The sequence below is a fragment of the Cyclopterus lumpus genome, chromosome 17, assembly GCF_009769545.1.
Source record: "Cyclopterus lumpus isolate fCycLum1 chromosome 17, fCycLum1.pri, whole genome shotgun sequence".
In the NCBI taxonomy this organism is placed as follows: domain Eukaryota; kingdom Metazoa; phylum Chordata; class Actinopteri; order Perciformes; family Cyclopteridae; genus Cyclopterus; species Cyclopterus lumpus.
The window spans coordinates 898850-921411 of NC_046982.1; the positions used below are offsets into that span (position 1 = coordinate 898850).

Sequence of the window (22562 nt, forward strand, 5' to 3'; positions counted from 1 at the left end):
ATCCTTTGCACAGTATTCCTGACTATTGTTAAATGGAGCCTGGACATGTTATTCAGACAGATACAGATGGAAGTTATATAATAATAGTAATAATAAATGTTGAGCTTTAAAAGATACTCAAAGGCACTTCACATGGTAAACACAGAAACAATAAAAGCATTAATAATATAAACCCGAGAGATGACATCACAGTAAGAAACCAAACAAAAACAGTTAACTAGCATCACAGGTTAAAATAAATGAGTTTGAAGAGCTTTTGAAAGGCTGAAACTATCTGACGCAGGTTTTGACACCAGAGAGGTAACGACTTCAAGTAGACAGGAGGCAGTGGAGCAACATCCCACACCACGCAGCACCTCCACCGAACAAGCCAGACAAAGTCATCGTCACTGACGCCAGCCAGTTGCTGCACAATCACTGGCAACATACTAAATAATGTAAATAAATTCAATTCAATTCAGTTTATTTTGTATAGCCCAATATCACAAATTACAAACTCCCCTCAGAGGGCTTTACAATCTGTACACATACGACATCCCTGACCTTTGACCTCACATCGGATCAGGAAAAACTCCCCAAAAATAACCTTTCACAGGGAAAAAAGGGAAGAAACCTTCAGGAGAGCAACAGAGGAGGATCCCTCTCCCCGGATGGACAGATGAATAGATGTCATGTGACCAGATGAACAGAGTTACAGAGTTACATAAACACATTACATGAATATGACAATGTAAATAAATAAATAATAATGAACAATAATTAAATCAATATAATGTGATGGAAAAAAGGAAATATTCGACCTGTTAATTTTATAATTTTATTGTGAACATATTTAGATATTAATACAAAAATGATTTAAATTGAGATGTTTCTAAAACTTTCATATTGCCATATCGATTATATCAGAGCTCCGCATCAAGCCAAACAATGCGCCTGAGCTGTGATGATCACAACATGAAACGATAAAATAGACACATCAGTGTCTGATAGGGGGGTGGCTGGCTCAAAGAAATATCAACTTTCATGAAAACACATAGATCCACACACCAAGTAGCTCCTTTGAGAAGATTATTTTCTTGCTGTGTCACATTTTGAGCACCAGGTTCTTCCTCTCACTTCTTATAAATACAGTCGCCATCTTTAATAGATATGATGTGACATACCTCACCACTTGCAAAAGAGTCAATAAAATATGAAATATTAGTAAGAAAAAACACTATAGATTCATTATGTTCACTGATAGTATCAAGGCTACGTGAATATTACATAAAAAATATACAGAAAGTGGAATAAAGATGATGATGGGATCGAAAGGAGCCCACCAGTAAAAACTATATCTCCAGCTGAACAGCCTTCATACTAAATGTATAAAGAAACGTGATACATCTCTGTTGCATATGAGGAAATGCGTGAAGCAAAAACACAATGGCATAAACCAACGGGACCATATTAACGACCCACTGTCACAGAGTACCACATTGCTTTCGCCCGATAAGTGACAACTTTGTCCGGATCATTTTCTGGAACCAGTGGAGCATGAAAGCACGGCTAATTCCACCATGCTTTCATGCTCCACTGATTACAGAAGATAAGCCCAACAGCCGGCCATTTTTTTATCTCTCTAATAATTTATCCTGCTGTGGTGCAGCAGCCATGGAACATGTGGGAGAACATAGGGTGTACAGGGATATGTGTGTAGAGTGTATTAATATGACTACAGGTGAACATAGGGTGTACAGGGATATGTGTGTAGAGTGTATTAATATGACTACAGGTGAACATAGGGTGTACAGGGATCTGTGTGTAGAGTGTATTAATATGACTACAGGTGAACATAGGGTGTACAGGGATCTGTGTGTAGAGTGTATTAATATGACTACAGGTGAACATAGGGTGTACAGGGATCTATGTGTAGAGTGTATTATGGTGACTACAGGTGAACATAGGGTGTACAGGGATCTGTGTGTAGAGTGTATTAATGTGACTACAGGTGAACATAGGGTGTACAGGGATCTGTGTGTAGAGTGTATTAATGTGACTACAGGTGAACATAGGGTGTACAGGGATCTGTGTGTAGAGTGTATTAATGTGACTACAAGTGAACATAGGGTGTACAGGGATCTGTGTGTAGAGTGTATTAATGTGACTACAAGTGAACATAGGGTGTACAGGGATCTGTGTGTAGAGTGTATTAATGTGACTACAGGTGAACATAGGGTGTACAGGGATCTGTGTGTAGAGTGTATTAATGTGACTACAGGTGAACATAGGGTGTACAGGGATCTGTGTGTAGAGTGTATTACAGTCACTTACTCATTGGAAGTCCCCTTCTGGCCACAGAACTGGCCATAGCTGTCTGTTGGATGGAGCACCTTCCTGGGGTCCCCATGCAACCAGGCTGGACAAGACAGAAGCAGGAAGACAGTATGGAGACTGGCTTAAGACACACTTTTTACAATAATGGGATATCTGAATATTTACTAATACAACTTGATGAGCATAAACGTTGTGCATTTTAAAGCTACTAAATATCAGAAGAAAAGACCTCAAACTATCTGTAGCTTTAAAAAGAAAAATAATGAGTTCTCAGCCTTCAACTATAAAAATCCATCCAACTCTGATGTGGAACACAGCAGAGAGGCACCGAGACATCCAGTACTCCGTGTGTTGCATGAGTGTGTGTTTGCTTGTCTTATAACCATCCATCATCCATCTGGCCAAAACAGTGCCGTGGCATAACATTATAAAACACTACATAATACATGCATTATACGTGCATGTTGTCCTCACGCATTACATCATTGCTAAAACTACTAAGACTAGTAAAAACATCATGAATGTGTAAAAGAAAGTGATTTTAAAGGAGCAATGTGTAAAATCTGGCCACCTGCTCCTAACAAATAGGAGGTAACTCACCCCTGTTACTATAGGTCCATACAAACTAAATCTACAGTAAAAAGAACTAAACAATTCAATTCAATTCAATTTCAATTCAGTTTATTTTGTATAGCCCAATATCACAAATTACAAATTTGCCTCAGAGGGCTTTACAATCTGTACACATACGACATCCCTGACCTTTGACCTCACATCGGATCAGGAAAAACTCCCCAAAAATAACCTTTGACAGGGAAAAAAGGGAAGAAACCTTCAGGAGAGCAACAGAGGAGGATCCCTCTCCCCGGATGGACAGAAGAATAGATGTCATGTGACCAGATGAACAGAGTTACAGAGTTACATAAACACATTACATGAATATGACAATGTATGAATGGAACTCCAATCCATGAAACAGAAGGAGGTAGAGAGGAGGGGGCGGGGCATCAGCAGGGCCAACACGGGAGGCCGGTTCACCAGCATCAGACACCTCCAGGTCCAATGGACCCTATGAGACGTGAAGTCACAACGACTCCGGGGAGGAAGCAGAGTTAATAAGGTGCAATGGAGAGATGTAAATTCATCCATAAGGAGAGAGAGAAGAGGAGATAGGTGCTCAATGTATCCTAAAACATCCCCCAGCAGCCTATAAGCCTATAGCAGCATATCAAGGGGCTCGACCAGGGCAAACCTGATTCAGCCCTAACTATAAGCACTATTAAAGAGGAAAGTCTTAAGTCTATTCTTGAATGAGGTGACTGTGTCTGCCTCCAGGACTGAAAGTGGAAGCTGGTTCCATAAAAGAGGAGCTCGATAACTGAAGGCTCTGGCTCCCATCCTACTTTTTAGGACTCTAGGAACCACAAGTAGCCCCGCATTTAGTGAGCGCAGCTCTCTAGTGGGGCAATATGGTACTACAAGCTCCTTAAGATATGATGGTGCATCACCAATCAAGGCTTTGTAGGTGAGGAGATGAATTTTAAATGTGATTCTTGATTTTACAGGGAACCAGTGCAGAGCAGCTAATACAGGAGTAATGTGATCTCTTTTCTTAGTTTTTGTGAGTACACGAGCTGCAGCATTCTGGATCAACTGGAGGGATTTAAGAGACTTATTAGAGCAGCCTGATAATAAGGAGTTGCAGTAATCTAGTCTGGAAGTAACAAACGTGTGAACCAGCTTTTCTGCATCTTTTTGGGACAAGATGTGCCTGATTTTTGAAATGTTACGTAGATGAAAAGATGCAGTCCTTGAGATTTGCTTAACATGGAGTTAAAGGACAAGTCTCGGTCAAAGATAACTAGAGATTCTTTACAGTGGTGTTGGATGCCAGGGAAATGCCATCTACAGAAACCACATCACCAGATAATTGATCTCTGAGGTGTTCAGGGCCCAGTAAAATAACTTCAGTTTTGTCTGAGTTTAACATCAGGAAGTTGCAGGTCATCCATGTTTTTATGTCTTTAAGACATTCTTTAAGTTTAGCGAGCTGGTTGGTCTCCTCTGGTTTGATCGATAGATATAATTGAGTATCATCTGCATAGCAATGAAAGTTTATGGAGTGTTTCCTGATAATATTGCCCAAAGGAAGCATATATAAGGTAAATAAAATTGGTCCAAGCACAGAACCTTGTGGAACTCCATGATTAACAATTACTACTAATTAGCAGCAGGGCAAGAATCTGGAATGCGTGTGTAAAAGCAATTTAGTTTTGTCTCTTCGTCCCTCTACTCCTGAACATCCTGTTGCAGTAGAGCAAGCATATTGCCCAAAAGCATAAGCAATAAAGAAATGGTGATGATGTTACAAGGGAAAATCTTTTTTGTTGTTGTTGTTTTGTAACAGGAGATATTAGTAGAAGCCCTCTACTATCATGCAGACATGTGAACGTGTACAGATACCCGTTTGACTGTGATATGAGTTTTTTATTTCATTCTTGAAGGCATTTGGGTTTTGAATGGGGCGACTTGAGAGCTGCAACTGGACCCGACTGGAAAGACATGAGGTACCACCAAAAAGGGCCCCGATCAGGGATACGTGATCAGTGAATCAAGAGAGATAGATTGGGCAGTTAAATAATGTTGAGTAAAGTCTACTTCCAAAGCCTGTCTTGAAGAAGTGTGCGTTCTCATCTCCAAGGATGACAGGAAGGCCACGGAGGACTGCTGTTCGCTTCCCAGTCACATCTGTACTCAAACCAATATCTCAAACACACACACACTTCCTAAGTGTTAAAGGACAATCAATTGACAGCTCTGCATGCAATGGTACTACTTTAGTAACCACATAAAGAAAAATGACTTTGCTTGAGAAACTTACCCCTGGTGTGACTTGTGCAGATATTCATTAAGTTTGTGGCTGACACTTCCCTCCTTGGACTTGGACATCTCCAGGAAGAGAGGAGGAGTGCATTTGTCGAGTTCTTTGAAGAACTCTGCTTGCAGATTTTTGCTTGATAAGCGACAGAACTCAGCCAGAATCTAAAGGAAAGAGTATGATAATTTAAGATTTAGACATATTACCTACACAATACAAAACGTGGAGTACCGCTTGCTGTTGGGACACGGTGCCACTCGCTGTGGCCGAGAGGTCCGCCGTCATACGGTTGTTGTTGAATTACTCCTCGTTCAACTTAACATTACGTTTCATCTTCATTCAATGACAGTAACGTTGTGCGACTCCCGTAATGGTGCGTTCAGGGAACACGAGTAACACAGCCACGGTTATTAATACCCACTAACATCCTGTCTGCCATTAAAAAAATGCTTAACGTGACGTTATATGATAAGTACGTTACTTTTAAATTGGTAAAAGGATAAACTGGTTTAGAATTTTGACTCGTTTCCCGGCGAGGTCCCTTCCACCGTTAACCCATGTAGCTACACGACAATAAAAAAAAAACATGCTTACCGAATTCAAGAGTGGCCCTGAAAGATTGACAATCATCATTGCACCCGCTAATAAGCACGCTAAGTTTGCTGAAACAAGTTGTGGTTATATTTACACTAAAGCTCTTCTAGAGGGGTTACACACGGTGGACTTGACGTTAGCTAGCTTAAAAGCTAGCTAACGTTAGCTTTCGAAATAGAAGACGCAAAGTTAACATCCAACCAATAATTCACATATGAAGAATATGGCGAAGAGACGATGACGTTTGCTAAATAGATGAACGGTAGCGTTTTATTATCAAGCTTTAAACTTACCTTAAAATAAGTTGACACAATGGCGCTTTCTTCCCGCTTCGTCATTCCGCCTCACAAAGAACGTCTTCAGTGGTCGACTGCTCATGCGTATTCGAGTCGAACGCTGCCGAGTGCGGCCGAGTTTCTCCGAGCTTTGCAAATGGGTCCTCCTCACTCGTTTTTTTTAAGTAAAGGTTACTTAAGATGATAAGTTTAATAACTTTACTCACCAGAAAGTGTTCTTTACCAAGTTTCTTTAAGTATGGTCAACAAAGTAAGCAGACATGAGTTAAGCTCACTATTTTTTTTAAGTAAGGTCAGCAATTACATTTTAAAGTGTACATATTGTTTGATAGCCGGGTTTTGTGATTTTTCTATGCTAATGGTGGATTGGAGAAATTGACTATCCGCTCTAAACAAAGGAATTAACCTGTGTGGAAAGTGGCTTTCCATCACCTGCCTTCCTCCAGAGTAAGCCGTCTCATCATTGTGACATTCATACGTCTACAGTGCAGAGAAATGGTTGGTGTAATTAAAGACAATGAAGGGAGTGAAAAGAAAGGAGTTTGTGGTTGTACTGTGTGTGTGTGTGTGTGTGTGTGTGTGCGTGAGTGTGAGTGTGTGTGAGTGTGTACGTGTGTGTGAGGCTCTGACAATAAGGATGGATGAGACCAAAAAGAGATGGGGGCTATGTAAATGGTGCAGACGGAGCATGAGAGAGAGAGAGAGAGAGAGAGTGAGAGAGAGAGTGAGAGCGAGACAGGGTGATGTCATCGGGAATGATGTCATCACAGTAGTAGCAGAGCTGGAGTGGAGTGATTCTTTGTGTAAGAGTGTGTGTATGTGTGTGTACCTCTGTGGCCAGGCTTTATTCATTCTCCCGTACAATCACATACAGGTGAACGTGTGTGTAGATATGACGGCTTGTGTGGTTTTTGCGTGCATGTCTGTGTGTACAATGGGATTAGTGGATTTGATGACCTCCTTATAGGTTGATGGCAAACACACACACACAGGTACTGGCAATAAAAACAGTTGTGTTAACAGTGAGACCCTCTTCTGTAGCAGCAGGAATAGGTAGTAGGAATAGCATTAGGAGTTCAAACAACAGATCAATAGATTGAAATTGTACGAGCAGGTATGTATCGCCAGGTAATTCTGTCTCTAGCAGCTTTTTAAACCTTTGAGCATTATCACCATAGACTGTCTATAAGAAGTGGACGTTGCCAGTGTGACCGCACCCATTGGTTTGTGGACTACGGTTTTGAATGCTGAAGTTTATCATTTTGGCCGTTGCCATCTTGTTGATTACAACCAGAAGTGACACGAGAGGGTGGACCAAAATGTGACAAATGACTTTTAATGAACTGAAAACTCAATGTGAAAATGTTTAAGTTCAAAGACGAAAACATGAACAACGCCGTGTAGCAACCTGTCAATCACGAGGTAGCCCCACCCCAAAGCATCCCCTGCTTTATGGTCTGTTTGACTCTAAATGGACCATCATTTACTAAACGAACATCATGCTGTATTGAAGAAGACTTGAAACTAGAGATTGAGACCATAAACTAATGTTTACAATGTTTACTGAGGGAATAAATCAAGAGTAGAGTCATTTATATAGACTTCTATACAACCAGAGGAGTCGCCCACTGGTGGTCAGTAGAGAGAATGCAGGTTTAACACATGAAGCATAGACTTCTATATAACCAGAGGAGTCGCCCACTGGTGGTCAGGAGAGAGAATGCAGGTTTAACACATGAAGCATAGACTTCTATACAACCAGAGGAGTCGCCCCCTGGTGGTCAGGAGAGAGAATGCAGCTTTAACACATTAAGCATAGACTTCTATACAACCAGAGGAGTCGCCCCCTGGTGGTCAGGAGAGAGAATGCAGCTATAACGCATGAAGCATAGACTTCTATACAACCAGAGGAGTCGCCCCCTGGTGGTCAGGTGAGAGAATGCAGGTTTAACACATGAAGCATAGACTTCTATACAACCAGAGGAGTCGCCCCCTGGTGTTCAAGAGAGAGAATGCAGGTTTAACACATTAAGCATAGACTTCTATACAACCAGAGGAGTCGCCCCCTGGTGTTCAAGAGAGAGAATGCAGGTTTAACACATTAAGCATAGACTTCTATACAACGACAGGCTTCGCCCCCTGGTGGTCAGGAGAGAGAATGCAGCTTTAACACATGAAGCATAGACTTCAATACAACCAGAGGACTCGCCTCCTGGTGGTAAGGGGAGAGAATGCAGCTTTAACACATGATAAAGACGAAAACATGAACAACGCCGTGTAGCAGCCTGATAATAAGGAGTTGCAGTAATCTAGTCTGGAAGTAACAAACGCGTGAACCAGCTTTTCTGCATCTTTTTGAGACAAGATGTGCCTGATTTTTGAAATGTTACATAGATGAAAAAATGCAATCCTTGAGATTTGCTTCACGTGGGAGTTAAAGGACAAGTCTCTGTCAAAGATAACTAGAGATTCTTTACAGTGGTGTTCAATTCAATTCAATTCAGTTTATTTTGTATAGCCCAATATCACAAATTACCAATTTGCCTCAGAGGGCTTTACAATCTGTACACATACGACATCCCTGTCCCAGGACCTCACATCGAATCAGGAAAAACTCCCCAAAAATAACCTTTGACAGGGAAAAAAGGGAAGAAACCTTCAGGAGAGCAACAGAGGAGGATCCCTCTCCCCGGATGGACAGAAGCAATAGATGTCATGTGTACAGAATGAACAGCATTTACAAAGTTACATAAACACATTACATGAATATGACAATGTATGAATGGAACTCCAAACCATTAAACAGAAGGAGGTAGAGAGAGAGGAGGCCGATTCACCAGCATCAGACACCTCCAGGTCCAATGGACCCTATGAGACGTGAAGTCACAACGACTCTGGGGAGGAAGCAGAGTTAATAAGGTGCAATGGAGAGATGTAAATTCATACATAAGGAGAGAGAGAAGAAGAGAGAGGTGCTCAGTGTATCCTAAAACATCCCCCAGTAGCCTATAAGCCTATAGCAGCATATCAAGGGGCTGGACCAGGGCAAACCTGATTCAGCCCTAACTATAAGGACTATTAAAGAGGAAAGTCTTAAGTCTATTCTTGAATGAGGTGACTGTGTCTGCCTCCAGGACTGAAAGTGGAAGCTGGTTCCATAAAAGAGGAGCTTGATAACTGAAGGCTCTTGCTCCCATTCTACTTTTTAGGACTCTAGGAACCACAAGTAGCCCCACATTTAGTGAGCGCAGCTCTCTAGTGGGGCAATATGGTACTACAAGCTCCTTAAGATATGAAGGTGCATCACCAATCAAGGCTTTGTAGGTGAGGAGAATAATTTTAAATGTGATTCTTGATTTTACAGGGAGCCAGTGCAGAGCAGCTAATACAGGAGTCATGTGATCTCTTTTCTTAGTTTTTGTGAGTACACGAGCTGCAGCATTCTGGATCAACTGGAGGGATTTAAGAGACTTATTAGAGCAGCCTGATAATAAGGAGTTGCAGTAATCTAGTCTGGAAATGAACTACACTTGTTGCATGTACTGTTATCATTAAGGGAGGCAGAAGAATAGCTAAACATGAGACACTCTGAGCAAGAGGGAGCGGGAGGGGGAGAAGAAGACATCGCGAGCTGCTAAGCTGGCTACCGGAAGTGATGCAATACGCTTACCGGAAGAGAGAGAGCGATGCGTTCAGGAACCTCAGGTTCAGCATTCAGTCATTCAGACATCTATTCATCTGTCCATCCGGGGAGAGGGATCCTCCTCTGTTGCTCTCCTGAAGAATTCTTCCCTTTTTTCCCTGTGGAAGGTTATTTTTGGGGACTTTTTCCTGATCCGATGTGAGGTCAAAGGTCAGGGATGTCGTATGTGTACGGATTGTAAAACCCTCTGAGGATAATTTGTAATTTGTGATATTGGGCTATACAAAATAAACTGAATTGAATTGTATTGAAAAATCTGCAAATGATATATGTGTGCCATTAGTTCTCTCAAAGATGGTTTACATCAGCTGTTTCAAATACTTTGCATTTTGAAAATAGCGATTCCAGAGAATTACTGAATAGTTTAGGCATGTTTCGCACATCTTGCATAAAACGCAGCATCAGGATGTGAAAGCTTCCAGTGATCTCAACATTGGGTGATCTCATACTAGTAAATGGGACTCAAAGACTGCCTGTTGGGACACAGATGATGTCATACTCCTCCAGAAGCTGTGCCTGCTGTTTGACTGCAGCCACAGCTGTAGCTTGTGAGGTGGCTTAACAGTATCATAGAGATTGAGTGTGCCAGCTCGAAGAAAAGACAGTGGACAGTGAGCAGGGTTCATACACATTTTGACCAATGGATTTGCATGACATTTCCATGACTTTAAACCAAATTTCCATGACCAAACATTTTGTGAATTCAGTGGTTCAGGCTTTGGTCAAATAGAATGACATTGGCCCTTTGCTTCAGCATGTTGGACAACGTGAGACTCTTGAAGTGAAGGAGCGAGCCCAAAGCAGCAGAGATATGATTCAATTCAATTCAGTTTATTTTGTATAGCCCAATATCACAAATTACAAACTCCCCTCAGAGGGCTTTACAATCTGTACACATACGACATCCCTGTCCCAGGACCTCACATCGGATCAGGAAAAACTCCCTTAAAATAACCAATAATGAGCATTTGCTTTCGCCACAAGCTCTCGGGGAACATTCATCGAAATAGCAGGCTGGCATCTTCGGATGATTTAAAAGAATAATGCGAATTGGCAACCTTCAGTGCCCACATTACCTCCGCAGTTAGGACTTCACTTTTCGGTTATCGACGCCTGCTTGTTACCGAAAAGAGAGACGTGCTGCTCGGCTTAGCAGTTGCCCTCGCTGTGGTGAGATAGCCGGTGATGGGGTTGCTGTAGCTTCGCTAGCTATCCCTAGCTTCGCTAGCTGTAAGCTGTAGCTACGCTAGCAGCAGCGCTCTGACGTCTGCTTCCTTTAGCATGGCTCGTTAATGCTGCCTCTCCGATGTTTGAAATGTTGAATGTTTTGCCATCACACAACCTACACTGTGCTTTTCTGGGTCTTTGTCTGTTGTAACCCATGACATGTACTTTCCACATGGTTAAATCTACACTTCCATGGCATAGTGGATTATCCCGACCGTTTCCATGAGCCAGTTACTATGGCCACCGAACCTTTCAGTTAAGTTGTGTTCACTCGCAGCGCGAATAAAAAGCGTATGCCTGCTTATATTTTGAGCGTCTTTCTTTTAAACGCATATTAATTATTTAAAACTCAGCGTAAATGACCACATGAATATAACACAATTCCATTACTTTTCCAGGCCTGGAAATAACCATTTTAAAATTCCATGACTTTTCCAGATTTTCCATGATAGTACAAACCCTGAGGGAGCAAAAGCTGTGTTTTATGTATTCGCAGCGCTTTTCTGTATTTGGTTGTTTTCTGTATTTGGTTGTTTTCTGTATTTGGTTGCGTTTTCTGTATTTGGTTGTTTTCTGTATTTGGTTGCGTTTTCTGTATTCGGTTGTTTTCTGTATTCGGTTGTTTTCTGTATTCGGTTGTTTTCTGTATTTGGTTGTTTTCTGTATTTGGTTGCGTTTTCTGTATTTGGTTGCGTTTTCTGTATTCAGTTGTTTTCTGTATTTGGTTGTGTTTTCTGTATTCGGTTGTGTTTTCTGTATTTGGTTGTTTTCTGTATTTGGTTGCGTTTTCTGTATTTGGTTGTGTTTTCTGTATTTGGTTGTTTTCTGTATTCGGTTGTTTTCTGTATTTGGTTGTGTTTTCTGTATTTGGTTGCGTTTTCTGTATTTGGTTGTTTTCTGTATTTGGTTGTGTTTTCTATATTTGGTTGTGTTTTCTGTGTTCGGTTGTTTTCTGTATTCGGTTGTTTTCTGTATTCGGTTGTTTTCTGTATTTGGTTGTTTTCTGTGTTCGGTTGTTTTCTGTATTTGGTTGTGTTTTCTGTATTTGGTTGTGTTTTCTGTATTCGGTTGTTTTCTGTATTCGGTTGTTTTCTGTATTTGGTTGTGTTTTCTGTATTTGGTTGTGTTTTCTGTATTTGGTTGTGTTTTCTATATTTGGTTGTGTTTTCTGTATTCGGTTGTTTTCTGTATTTGGTTGTGTTTTCTGTATTTGGTTGTGTTTTCTGTATTCGGTTGTTTTCTGTATTCGGTTGTTTTCTGTATTTGGTTGTGTTTTCTATATTTGGTTGTGTTTTCTGTATTCGGTTGTTTTCTGTATTTGGTTGTGTTTTCTGTATTTGGTTGTGTTTTCTGTATTCGGTTGTTTTCTGTATTCGGTTGTTTTCTGTATTTGGTTGTGTTTTCTGTATTTGGTTGTGTTTTCTATATTTGGTTGTGTTTTCTGTATTTGGTTGTGTTTTCTGTATTCGGTTGTTTTCTGTATTTGGTTGTGTTTTCTGTATTTGGTTGTGTTTTCTGTATTCGGTTGTTTTCTGTATTCGGTTGTTTTCTGTATTTGGTTGTGTTTTCTGTATTTGGTTGTGTTTTCTGTATTTGGTTGTGTTTTCTATATTTGGTTGTGTTTTCTGTATTCGGTTGTTTTCTGTATTTGGTTGTGTTTTCTGTATTTGGTTGTGTTTTCTGTATTCGGTTGTTTTCTGTATTCGGTTGTTTTCTGTATTTGGTTGTGTTTTCTGTATTTGGTTGTGTTTTCTATATTTGGTTGTGTTTTCTGTATTTGGTTGTTTTCTGTATTTGGTTGTTTTCTGTATTTGTTTGTGTTTTCTGTATTTGGTTGTGTTTTCTGTATTCGGTTGTTCTCTGTATTTGGTTGTGTTTTCTGTATTTGGTTGTGTTTTCTGTATTTGGTTGTGTTTTCTATATTTGGTTGTGTTTTCTGTATTCGGTTGTTTTCTGTATTTGGTTGTTTTCTGTATTTGGTTGTGTTTTCTGTATTTGGTTGTTTTCTGTATTTGTTTGTGTTTTCTGTAATTGGTTGTTTTCTGTATTCGGTTGTTCTCTGTATTTGGTTGTGTTTTCTGTATTTGGTTGTGTTTTCTGTATTTGGTTGTGTTTTCTATATTTGGTTGTGTTTTCTGTATTCGGTTGTTTTCTGTATTTGGTTGTTTTCTGTATTTGGTTGTGTTTTCTGTATTTGGTTGTGTTTTCTGTATTCGGTTGTTTTCTGTATTTGGTTGTTTTCTGTAATTGGTTGTTTTCTGTATTGGTTGTGTTTTCTATATTTGGTTGTTTTCTGTAATTGGTTGTTTTCTGTATTGGTTGTGTTTTCTATATTTGGTTGTTTTCTATATTTGGTTGTGTTTTCTGTATTCGGTTGTTCTCTGTAATTGGTTGTTTTCTGTATTGGTTGTGTTTTCTATATTTGGTTGTTTTCTATATTTGGTTGTGTTTTCTGTATTCAGTTGTTTTCTGTATTTGGTTGTTTTCTGTATTTGGTTGTGTTTTCTGTATTTGGTTGTTTTCTGTATTTGGTTGTTTTCTGTATTTGGTTGTGTTTTCTGTATTTGGTTGTTTTCTGTATTTGGTTGTTTTCTGTATTTGGTTGTGTTTTCTGTATTTGGTTGTTTTCTGTATTTGGTTGTTTTCTGTATTTGGTTGTGTTTTCTGTATTTGGTTGTTTTCTGTATTTGGTTGGGTTTTCTGTATTTGTTTGTTGAAGTGGCTGTATGTTGAGCCTTGTGGTTTAATGTAGTTTCAATATGAAAACCATGGACACTGTAAGCTACTGTGGCTCTTAAAGTGTCCGAACAGTATCAGAGATTGAGAGTTCACATGGAGCTGTGCTCCAGAACATCAAATGCTTGAATTCATCTCCCCCCTCCACTTCCTGCTGTGACTTCTGGGGCCGCTGAACATTTGGCAACAAAGAGATTTCTGTTGTGATTTCTGCTGGCTTATTGTCTTCTCCACTGCCTCAGTTTCTCACACCTCTCTCTATCTCTCAGATAGAGATGCTGTCTCTCTTCACTTCATCTCCTCCTTTTTCCCAATCTCTCTCCTTTCATCACCTTCTCTGAACCACTGACCCCTTAAACAATCAATGTGATTGGGGCAGAGAGAGAGAGGAAATACATCACAGGAACAGTTGAAGACCAATTGATCGGGCGGGGGGCAGAGAATTCTCTATGAAAGCAAAAAAAACCAAAATAGGCGCTTTGGTGATATTTTTCTATGGGTTCATCAGCTAGAGACAGTTTGTTTGGGTACATTGTTGATAGCAAACAACGACTGTGTACAAGAAGTATTCACAGTGACGTCACCCGTTGGTTCCTGAACTACCGTTTTGAAGCCCTCTAGTTCGCCATTTTGGTCGTCGCCATCGTGTTTTTATTTTTTTTGGAACAGTAATTGACATGAGAGGGAGGAGCTAAGTACAACCAAGTACCATTTAGATCTTTTAAAAATCAGAGCTTGAACACTATTAATGTCACGCCGATAATAAGGGAGCAAAATAGGGCAACAGGGATGGACCCAAACTCAGAGACAAGAAACCGGGGAACGATGCAAAGTCATTTTAATGAACAGCAAAAATGGTCCAAGACGAGGCGGGGATAGAAGCAGACGAACCAACACAGGCAGGAGACAAACAAGGTTTCAATACACTGGGGAGGTGCAGGTGATTAGACACAGCAGGATTCAATTAAGGGGGGGGCAGACAATCACAGGGACAGGAAACAAGAGGCAGGGAAATTCAAAATAAAACAGGAAAAACCCAAGACCGTGACAATTAACAGGACTCAGGTTTGCTTGTTGGTATGAACAACAAGGGAGAGTTAAAGGACTGTACTTACAATATGCTGTATTTATTTTAAAGTACAATAAAGTAATTATATCTGATACTGTTAGTATATGAGTAATGAGAATGAACACATTGCTTTTGTCTTCATAGTCCATCAACTGCATGCTACAAATGAAAAAGGCCCTCAAGATAAAAGTATGTTATACTCAGCACAGTGGAAATAGCTATTTATTTAGTGATTGTGTGTAAAGTTATGATGAAAACATTTTTTAATGAAGTGTTTGTTCTTGCGAGAGATGTCGTTGGGTCAAACAAACCACGTGGTTTTGTTGCCTAAACCTGACTTCCTGTGAGGAAGTGTACTTCCAACCATGCATCTTGACACGAGGAGAGCATCACAGTTTGAAGCTGCTGAGGATGTGTGTGTGTGTGTGTGTGTGTGTGTGTGTGTGTGTGTGTGTGTGTGTGTGTGTGTGTGTGTGTGTGTGTGTGTGTGAGCTTCAACAAAGAAGAGGCCCTAGTTACTGTAACTGTAACAACTGTGAGAACCTCCCACCTGGTCTGCACAGCACTACATACTGGTACTAAATAGGAAGTTGCTTTTTTCAGTTTGTGCAAACATACACACACAGTATGGGGGTGTGTGTGGCTAACATTTTGAGAGACCAATAAATAACAGAGTGTGTGTTTATTCACCAGAGAATGCACCGCAAGAAGAGACTGATCAAAGGTTTTTTTTTCCCACACTCACTGTGTGTGTGTGTGTGTGTGCATGTGAATGTGTGTGTGCAGACTCACTCACCCACTATCCCCAGGGCCACATACGAGAGGATGACAATGATGAAGATCAAACAACATAAGATATCAGTGCAGCTTCTGAAACGACAGAGAAGAAACAAGCTTTCAACCTCAGCAGCTGTCTTCATAAACACTTCATGCTACTGTAACGTTGGGAATCATATTCTTTAGACGACATACTATCCTGACTCTAGTGGAAAGTGGTCATGAGGCAGATGCTGCAGTGTTTAGAGTTCCTGTGAAGGAAACACGTGCTACATATGCTGCTACTGTAAAGAAAGTGTTTCTCTATTCTTTAATGATCTGTGCCTCGGGCAAGATAAAGAAACAAAGGGAAGCCAAATGAGAGGACAAGTTTCAGAACAGAGCACGAGAGCTCAGAGTTTAATGAAGAAGAGGTTATTCCTCTTTTGGAAAGCAGCAAGGGAGAAATTATAGATGGAGCGTCGGAGAGCAACTGTGGATTCACTCCCAGTCGTATGGCTGAAAAGATGCAATTATAGATGAAAATGACACGTGTGTGTGTGTGAGGATATGTGTGTGTGTTGAGTGTGAGGAAACTAATTACGACAAGGACTGAAGTCAGATTTCTGGTTGAAGTGGGAAAACTAGTTTCCTTCCGCCGCTGCTCCACTTGAGACCTCCAAACCTGTTGGGAGTTTTTTGAAGGAATCGGCGTTGAGACTAAAACAGTCTTAAGAACTGGAAGAGTGCAGTTTGAAAAAAACAAGTTGCATAATGGGAAGTGTGGGATTTGAAGTCAAAGCATCTCGACTGACTCAATGTTCTTTTAAAGGGGATGCATCATGTTCATTTTCAGGTTCATACTGGTAAACTGTGCTTCTACTGGAACATGTTTGCATGCTTTGATGTTTAACTGTCTGTCTGAAGACACCTGTGATCAACTGGTGAAGGGCTCCGTACATACTGAGGGTCTGGATACGTTCACAGTATCTAAATAGCACTTGTACCTGCTTTATAATCCAAAAAGACAAAGACATCTCTACAAAATGGGACTTGTATTCTGTCTCTCACAAGTCCCTAAACTCCATCCCAACAACATACCATAATGTAGCAGTGGAATTAGACATGCACATGGCTTGAATAAAAAATATGTTTTCTAGCTAGCAATAACCTGTAGGGTAAATAAATATGATTTATTATTGATATTGTGAAGGGTGGGTCTTGATATGAACATGATTAGGGGGGATGATATAAATAACATCTGTAAGCCTGTGATGTCTGAGATACAAGCACTCACTCTTGTCCCCCATTAAACATCTTACTATGAGACAGCTTCCCAGGGCCAGACATTGAGACCTGGTCCCCGTAGTCCAATGTCTCTATGGGGGCCAGACATTGAGACCTGGTCTCCGTAGTCCAATGTCTCTATGGGGGCCAGACATTGAGACCTGGTCTCCGTAGTCCAATGTCTCTATGGGGGCCAGACATTGAGACCTGGTCCCCGTAGTCCAATGTCTCTATGGGGGCCAGACATTGAGACCTGGTCCCCGTAGTCCAATGTCTCTATGGGGGCCAGACACTGAGACCTGGTCCCCGTAGTCCAATGTCTCTATGGGGGCCAGACATTGAGACCTGGTCCCCGTAGTCCAATGTCTCTATGGGGGCCAGACACTGAGACCTGGTCCCCGTAGTCCAATGTCTCTATGGGGGCCAGACACTGAGACCTGGTCCCCGTAGTCCAATGTCTCTATGGGGGCCAGACACTGAGACCTGGTCCCCGTAGTCCAATGTCTCTATGGGGGCCAGACACTGAGACCTGGTCCCCGTAGTCCAATGTCTCTATAGGGGCCAGACATTGAGACCTGGTCCCCGTAGTCCAATGTCTCTATGGGGGCCAGACACTGAGACCTGGTCCCCGTAGTCCAATGTCTCTATGGGGGCCAGACACTGAGACCTGGTCCCCGTAGTCCAATGTCTCTATGGGGGCCAGACACTGAGACCTGGTCCCCGTAGTCCAATGTCTCTATGGGGGCCAGACACTGAGACCTGGTCCCCGTAGTCCAATGTCTCTATAGGGGCCAGACATTGAGACCTGGTCCCCGTAGTCCAATGTCTCTATGGGGGCCAGACACTGAGACCTGGTCCCCGTAGTCCAATGTCTCTATGGGGGCCAGACACTGAGACCTGGTCCCCGTAGTCCAATGTCTCTATGGGGGCCAGACACTGAGACCTGGTCCCCGTAGTCCAATGTCTCTATGGTCCTGTCGTGTCTCTCTCACTGGAGAAAAGAGGCTCATGTAGTGTGAGGAGTGATGTCATGTTGATAAATGATGTCGGGGGAAGTGTCTTTCAGACAAAAGTCAGAAACCTTTAATGCGTCCACAACAGAACAGTTTCTACTAACTAGTCTACTAATGTGATCCTATCATGGCATTAATGAGAACCCTTTAAACCGTACTACGTGGAGGAGAAACGTCTGTCCTCTCCTCATCGGTAGCTGGTGTTGGAGAACGACATGACAGATTTACTGCACCGAAGCTATTGTGGTAGAAAGTCACCGTTACACCTGTTGAATAAGGTGAAAGGGCCACAGTGACCTTTGAGGACAGAGAAGGTTGGTAACTGGTTCTGGCTGGATGTTGGTTTTCCGAGCAGAAGAGTCATACGCGCTCCTCTTTTGTGTCGTTGTTTTTCTTCTTAGTCTGCTTAATTGACCCAAAAAGCCAGAAAGTCGTCTCCCTGCTGGGTTTGAAGGGAAAAGGGATGTGCCCTAAATGTATGAATATACAGTAGCTTGATCCACTCTCACAAATAGACAACATATCTACTCAAACTAAGATTTCTCACTCTAAATATGATAAATAAATGATGTGTTGGAGTCTTAACAAGAACATGTAAGACAAGGATTCCAACCTGTGAACGGATTATGAGAACTATGCAATATGGTTTTCCAAAGGACACATGAAACATCGAGGACATCGGTGGAAGAACAACAAGTCTCGTTTTTTGGCAGCTTGTGTGTCTGAAAGTCATGTTAATGTGAATATGATACACTGAAAAGATAACTTCTTTACTACCGGAGGAGTCGCCCCCTGATGGTCAGTAGAGAGAATGCAGGTTCAAGGCACTGGCTGAAAAAAGGACCAGGAAGAAGAGATTGAACTGTTTTTCCCATTGCTTAACTTTGTCCTGGAATATCCTGGAAACACTAGTAAAGACACAGTGGTGTAACATTGCTGGCTTAGTGTGGTCATACTGCATATGCTTATACATCCATACTATCCATAGAACAAAATATACAGAATAAGGCCTCTCTGCTGCTTTGTATGCAAATATGTAAGTAAGGAGTTACCTTCTGCGGACTGGACCTCTAAAGGAAGGATCAAACTGGTGTGGTTCTCCTGGAAGAAAAGAAGGAGAGCAACATAGTGAGCAGGTGCTGAGGCTTTAGTAAAGGTATTTTCAGCTCTGTTGTTCAAACATCTCAAGCCTGCACCCGCATGTTGTTTGTGAGGCAGCAGACTACCTGCAGCAGAACCCTGCAGCAGTACGCAGAACCCTGCAGCAGAACCCTGCAGCAGTACGCAGAACCCTGCTCACTTCTGCCTCACTGGCAACAAACGTCACCCGCAACGAGTCTTTTGAGGAATCAAAGGGAACATGAGGTTCAGACCCTAACAGGAAGCTGGACCGGCAGTGGGTCTGGGAGCACTCTAATGGAGCAGTCGGCACAGGCACTTGACCGGGCAGGCTGCCAGCTGCTGAAGGACCGGCTCTGGAGTTCGGATTGGCAGTGAAACAGTGCACTGTAAGAAGAAGCATCATTATCTGTGTTCCTGCTGCTCTGTAGGTTGAGCTGGGACACATGGATGCACGTATGTGACGCTGTGCAATCAACGTGATATGAAAGCAGAAATTAAAACATAAATGGCTGACGCTGAAGTAAATGAACAGTTAGCCCTTTACAAATGATTGATGATCCTGTTGACGTTTATCAAAACTAAAAACCTTAAATGCAGCTTTTGCACAAGCCTACTATGTGATGATGATGATGATGATGACGACGCCGACAACGTTAGAAATTCCCGTGCCCTTGATGAAACAGGAAAAACTCCCCCAAATAACTTATGGTGTTACGAAATATTTTGTTCATGCATCTTCATTTAGAAATCTCTTGGGTCAATATGTTTTGTGCGTTTATTTATTACAATTTGATGAAAAGACATTTTGGTATTTTTGGTATTTATCATAAGACACAACCTTTTTGCTGACTTGGTTTTGAGATTTTATTTCATTCATGTTTAATTTGTTTAGGATATTTTAATTGTTTTCAAAATCTAATTCCAATGTTCATACTTTTAAGAATTTAAAGTTAATTTCTCTTTGAAAGGGTTTATCATCATATCACTGGAATAAATTTGTCTTAAAATGACAATAATAACCTTTATCGCAATTATTTCTGGGACAATATGTCGTCTAACTGTAGTGGTGGTCCTGACAGGCTGATTCAGACCGCTCATGCTGGTCTCTGTGGGAGGACCAAAGTTCTGCCTCTGGTCAGAGGCCTGCTGGTGTGAATATGAAAACTGTACACCTGGACAGGGATCTAGGGCACACTGGAGGTCCCTCATGTCTTATTCAATAGTCTACCGACTATACACACACTACCGAGACAGTTATCTCACTGAATCACACAATTGGTTATCTTATGACCGCCTCTGTGAAATCTAGTGAAATTAATGTGATAGAGCAAAATATGCTCTGTATCACATTAATTTGACTAGATATTTAACCAGGAGTTCTTCAAAATGACCATACCTACTTTTGTAATTAATTATGATGCTTTTGTCATCATGATTATAAGCACCTATACTCTGTCTGTATGACTCTTGATCAAAATTCATATCGCCGCCTGGAGATAATGAGATCATGTTGTGTGAATGCATGCATCTCTGTGTCTGTCCACGGCTCAGCTCACATACTGCTGCAGCAAACTGCTAAATGTTTTGGGTCCTCATTTATTTCAATTCAATTCAGTTTATTTTCTATAGCCCAATATCACAAATTACAAATTTGCCTCAGAGGGCTTTACAATCTGTACACATACGACATCCCTGACCTTTGACCTCACATCAGATCAGGAAAAACTCCCCAAAAATAACCTTTGACAGGGAAAAAAGGGAAGAAACCTTCAGGAGAGCAACAGAGGAGGATCCCTCTCCCCGGATGGACAGATGAATAGATGTCATGTGTACAGAATGAACAGCATTTACAAAGTTACATAAACACATTACATGAATATGACAATGTATGAATGGAACTCCAATCCATGAAACAGAAGGAGGTAGAGAGGAGGGGGGGGGGGGGGGCATCAGCAGGGCCAACGCAGGAGGCCGGTTCACCAGCATCAGACACCTCCAGGTCCAATGGACCCTATGAGACGTGAAGTCACAACGACTCCGGGGAGGAAGTAGAGTTAATAAGGTGCAATGGAGAGATGTAAATTCATCCATAAGGAGAGAGAGAAGATGAGACAGGTGCTCAGTGTATCCTAAAACATCCCCCAGCAGCCTATAAGCCTATAGCAGCATATCAAGGGGCTGGACCAGGGCAAACCTGATTCAGCCCTAACTATAAGCACTATTAAAGAGGAAAGTCTTAAGTCTATTCTTGAATGAGGTGACTGTGTCTGCCTCCAGGACTGAAAGTGGAAGCTGGTTCCATAAAAGAGGAGCTTGATAACTGAAGGCTCTGGCTCCCATCCTACTTTTTAGGACTCTAGGAACCACAAGTAGCCCCGCATTTAGTGAGCGCAGCTCTCTAGTGGGGCAATTTATGGCCACTCGTTCTGCTCTTAACCACTAACCCTTGTCGATATAGTGAAAGTGATCACACTGATGAGTGCATTGGCAGACCCGCGCAATTGTTAGTTGTTTTCATTTAATCAAACATTCGTTGTTGCAGACACACCTGGTGGAGATGTGCACCTTTCTCCTGTTGTTAATCCCTCAATTAAGAACCCTGGAAATCCTGCAGCCAGCAAATCAATGTAATGTTGCTATGGCAACTCTATGAGTTTCAAGTTTCAAGGTTTTATTTGTCATTTGTGCCTAGACCAACAGTCCAGACACATTGGAAATCTTGTGCAGGGCTCTCCGAGTCAAAAGTTTAGAAATAACATTATAATAAGAAAGAAAAAATACCAAATATAAAAGAAAACACTATACACTCAAAAAAATAACTCATTGGATGAACTCAATTAAATTGTGGCCAGGTTTTCCTTCGAATAATTATATGCAACTTCAACTCAAATATAGCACATCAGTGCAATAAAATGTAATTAAGTTAGTCCAACTCATTTTTTATCAAATACAGCAAAAAAAATATTATATTCATTAAATTAAATGAATGTTTTTGTCCGACTCAAAATATAAATTGGAAATAAATTATATATTATTAATATATATTTTGTATTTATTATTTAAACCCCCATTAAGATACATGAGACAAAAAACAGTTGAAATGTTTTTATTGAAAATGCTCAAATAAGTACCATGGTCAAAACTTACCACACAATACACGTATGACCATTACACACACACATATATATATATATACATATCAAATAGAAAATAATAAAGACTGATCAGGAAATCAACAAACAAAACTCCCTAAATTATCTATATAGTGCATCTTACTCGTTTACGATATGTTAAGATATATACTTCAATACACAGAAAGGTATTAACATTTTTTTTAAAGAACATTTTAAGAGGGGTGTTCCTCATCAAGTACCCTGGAAATGGTACTCCTGTAACAGTTCAGCAACTGGTGCAATATAAACACCCAGCTAACCCAAATCGTGCAGTGCCACAAACAAAGATGCTATAGTTCTGTATTGCTGTATTGAAACGGCAGTGCACTTTTCCCTGTGTTCACCTCATGCAAACAACTTTATTTTCAGCTGCAGTATCTTGGAATTCAGCT

At 41.1% G+C, this 22562-nt stretch overlaps 1 protein-coding gene across 1 annotated transcript in view; it reads right to left on the reverse strand.

Annotated features, from left to right (window-relative positions):
- The window catches only part of LOC117746781 (choline transporter-like protein 5-A), a 57199-nt gene that overhangs the window by 13671 nt on the left and 20966 nt on the right, over positions 1-22562 (reverse strand). Inside the window, exons 2-4 of the mRNA XM_034556087.1 lie at positions 18928-18976; positions 15616-15689; positions 2314-2398 (exon numbers count right to left, since the gene is read on the reverse strand). Of these exons, the coding sequence (XP_034411978.1) occupies positions 2314-2398; positions 15616-15689; positions 18928-18976 (208 nt within the window). The remainder of the gene's footprint in view (positions 1-2313; positions 2399-15615; positions 15690-18927; positions 18977-22562) is intronic.